A 3,625-nucleotide genomic window follows, 5' to 3' on the forward strand; every position below is an offset into this window, starting at 1 on the left:
ATTACCTAGGAGTATTACTACTTCAATAACTACTCTCATGTCTGCTCCTGCTGTCCAAATGAAGTGGATTGATGTTCAAAAAGTAATGTACCCATATGAAAAACCTAGGGAACTTTAAGGACTTTCAGATGTTAGGTGGGCTTGCAGGATGGCATGGTGAACTATGAGAGACAGGCTTCCAGCTATTTTAAGGATCTGGCAAAACATTTCACTAGAGAAGAAGAGTGGAGACAGGAAAATAAAGCAAAGGGTCTTTTAGCCAAAATTAAGCTACAGTTTATAGAACTTTTGTTTACTTTTTGTGAAGAGTTTGGGGACGTGGAAATCCTGTCTGACATGCTCCAATCCAGAAGTCTTTATCTGGTGAGAGCAATAGATCTGGTTGGTTCCCTTAAAGACACGTTAAAAAGCAACAGAAGTGATATAGTACACTTGGTGAATTATGGAAGGAGACTGAAGAACTTGCGCACCACTGCAACATTGTCACTAAAGCACAAAACAAAAGACGACCAAAGACCAATACCAAATTTCTGGGCTCACATGTAATTAGCTGGACAGAGGCTCTGTGAGTTTGAAAATAATGAAAAGCTCAATAGAAACATTTTCTATCAGGTACTTGATCGTCTTAAAGCAGAAATAGAGGTGATTTTCCAAAAAGAACTGTGAGATAATGGAAGGAGTGCAGTCTCTGACCCTAAAAGCCCATCATTCCTAAAAGAGGAGCCTCTGCTAGCTTTTAGGAAAACATTTAAGTCAGACTTAGAAGACCTTAAGCATGAGCTTCATTAAACGAGACGGCTTCTTTAAAGAAGGGAGAAAAGTGGAGAGAGACCAACTTTTCTACTTGAGTTTGTTGTGTTGTTAGAAACTTATAAAGAGGTTTTCCAAGAACTTTTTAGGCTGACTAAAATTCCCGTTATGATTCCAGTTAACACTGCTTCCTGCGAAAGAAGCTTCTCTGCACTTAAATTAATAAAAACCCACCTTAGGACAACAATGGCAGATGGCAGATTAAGTCATCTGGCCATACTCAGTGTTGAGTCAAGGAGTGCATATTCCCTAAATATGGAATAACATTTTGCTTCATCTCACCAGAATTGTCGAATTTTGCTGTTCTGATTGTTTTTGTGACCTTGGTGTTGTCATATCACTGGGCAGTGGTCAACGTTAGTCAGTTTTAAAGGGCTTCATGTTTTTTCTGTTTGGTTGTTCTATTCTTCTTCCTGTGGTAAACATTTAAATGTTCACCGCTGCTTGTTCTGCCTTGTTTTTGGCAGGTCCAAATTTACCTCCAGTTTTTGTTTACTATGGGATTTGTACATAATTGTATACATTTTGGAAGATAAACAGCTTAAATTTAATCAATATACGTTTTACGGAAAAAGATTATTGCTTGTAGAGTAATTGAACCCTTTATATATTGCCCCAATCTTCAAATAATACCTCGCCATCCCTCTTTTAAAAGTCCAGCTATGCCACTGTATGTCAATCAACTTTAACTTGGTTTCAGAGCAGCTGGATGTAAGAGGTACTGACCTCTAGTGGTATGGATCAAAAACTACACCTGACAAGGGATTGATAAATCTGGTTAATAAATCAGAGAGAAAATCATACGAAGGGCGCCCTGCCTAAAACTCTGTTTGAAGCTTTCTTTCCAAGCAGCTTTTCTAAACGTCTGAACCTGGACCTGAATCAGAGGCTCGGATGATTTAACAGCAGCAGCTTTATTACAGCTTTAGACAGAAAGAGCTGCTGATCCTGCTGCGATCAGACAATCAGCTCAGTGAAGGTGTCTGTTAGCCTCAGATCTCTCTGCTTTAATAATGATAGGTCCGCTGCTTCAGACCAGTCATTAAACACACACTCTGCCAAGGAACCGGCCATTAGGGAGCACAGCAGAGCTATATGAGGGCCAGGAGCGCCACTGCTCTCCTTTTTCTGAGAAGCTGCTGCAGGTAAAAAAACTTCTGACGGTTCAGATTGTGTTTGCTTTTCAGGTACTGATGCAGTAGATAGAATAGTAGAGAGTATATTAGAGCTGAGGTTTAATCTGTGGCGCTCTGCAGGAATGAGGTGGTGGCTGGTGTGGGCCGCTTTGGGGCTCCTGGGGGTCCTGATCCTCCCCGACGTTCAGGCTGGGGGGAGACATCGAAACCACGAAGGAGAGAGACGCAAAGGGAAGAGAAGGAGGGACGGGCAGGGTGAGACTGGTCTTGTTATTGCATGCCTGATGTACCGTTTATGAGTTAGATTAACTAAAACAATCCACAGAAACGTACTGTTAGAATCTGTAGAAATAGGAGCTAAATAAAACTAAATAAAATTAACCCTGCTTTGACCTGCAGGCGTCACTCGGACCAAAGAAGGACGCTCTAAACCTCTGAAGATCAGACTGGTTCCTGGTCCAGCTATCCCAGAGAAACCAGGAGGAAACCAAGGAGATGCTGGAACCCTGACCTTTTACACGAACGGCCCCCAACTGCAGTCCAGCTACAGCGTCATCCCAGGTTGGTAAGAAAACAGAAATATGGCTTTAGGTAAAAAAGAAGAAAAAAGAGCAACAAATCAGAAAGATGCACTGATCTCTAGTTTACAGTTTCCATCCAGCTGGTTCTAAAAATCTGTTCTCCTCAGTAAATGTTTTATGCATAGATTTTTTTTCACTAAAGTGTTAATTTCTCTGTGATTAAAATCTTTGAACACTTTGAAGGTGAAGAATGTAAAACCAACTGCAAAAAATTTAATGAAGCTTTGAAAAAAAAATAAACGGCATCTAGAAAAATCAGGGATAAGAAAATAACTCCTTTAATAAGTAAAGCCAGGCATACACTGTGCCATTTTTCAATCATCTCACGCAGCTACAGCTCACACTAGGGATGAAACGGTTTATGAAAACCGTCCGAACCGGTTCGACTGTCTCGGTTCGATTCGCGTGTGTTGCGTTCGGTTCATGCACTGCTCCTTTTTCTCATAGGCGAAGCGTGTGCACTCCAGAGCAGAAGGTGGCGGTACTGCGACCACAGCCAACCACCAGTAGTAAACAAGAAGAAGAAGAACAAGCGAAGCAGCGTAGGCGGGTGTAGCAGAAAAAAATCAGTTGCTGTGGAGAATTGTGTGGGTATGGCGAGTGGGAAAGAACAGGAGTTGGAAGACGCGCCAGCAGCACTTTATAGGTCTGCTGTATGGGACCACTTTGCATTTAGAGTGACCTACGATGACGGCGGAAAGAAAGCTGTGGATAAAAGTGCAACAGTGTGCAAGCATTGTGCAACTATACAAGACATAATAGATTTTCCTAACAATCAACATATACTGAACCGAACCGAAAACCGTGAACCAAACCGTAGATCTTGTATCACACTGTGCGATGAATCCGCGGGGTTTAAAAGTTCACTGCTCACGATGTTTGTTCTCACACTGTGTGGCCCGACGCTCAAATGCGATCTACCTGCTCACACTGTACATCTAAAAACCAGGTAGGATTCAGCTCCGCAGTGAGATGGCACTACTCAGACTTGTCTATCTGAAGCAAAAAGAGTAGAAGAGGAATATGAAGCTCACTAGAGTGAAATGTGCTGCCTTGGCAATTTGTGCGATTTTGCGCTAGAAAGAAAAAGGCTAAAAA

General features: G+C 42.0%; 2 protein-coding genes across 5 annotated transcripts in view; one reads left to right on the forward strand and one right to left on the reverse strand.

Annotated features, from left to right (window-relative positions):
- The window catches only part of cenpp (centromere protein P), a 137,593-nt gene that overhangs the window by 10,702 nt on the left and 123,266 nt on the right, over nt 1-3,625 (reverse strand). The window lies entirely within an intron of this gene.
- The window catches only part of ecm2 (extracellular matrix protein 2, female organ and adipocyte specific), a 32,245-nt gene that overhangs the window by 6,384 nt on the left and 22,236 nt on the right, over nt 1-3,625 (forward strand). For 3 of the 4 annotated variants that reach the window (XM_015402584.1, XM_015402585.1, XM_015402581.1), the window contains exons 2-3: nt 2,067-2,201; nt 2,346-2,507. In XM_015402584.1, the coding sequence (XP_015258070.1) occupies nt 2,069-2,201; nt 2,346-2,507 (295 nt within the window). In that variant the 5' untranslated portion in view covers nt 2,067-2,068. Of the gene's footprint in view, nt 1-1,802; nt 1,956-2,066; nt 2,202-2,345; nt 2,508-3,625 lie in introns of those variants that run through there. The other variant, XM_015402583.1, reaches the window with a different exon arrangement.

Source organism: Cyprinodon variegatus, unplaced genomic scaffold (genome assembly GCF_000732505.1).
Source record: "Cyprinodon variegatus isolate N-32 unplaced genomic scaffold, C_variegatus-1.0 Scaffold1371, whole genome shotgun sequence".
In the NCBI taxonomy this organism is placed as follows: Eukaryota; Metazoa; Chordata; class Actinopteri; order Cyprinodontiformes; family Cyprinodontidae; genus Cyprinodon; species Cyprinodon variegatus.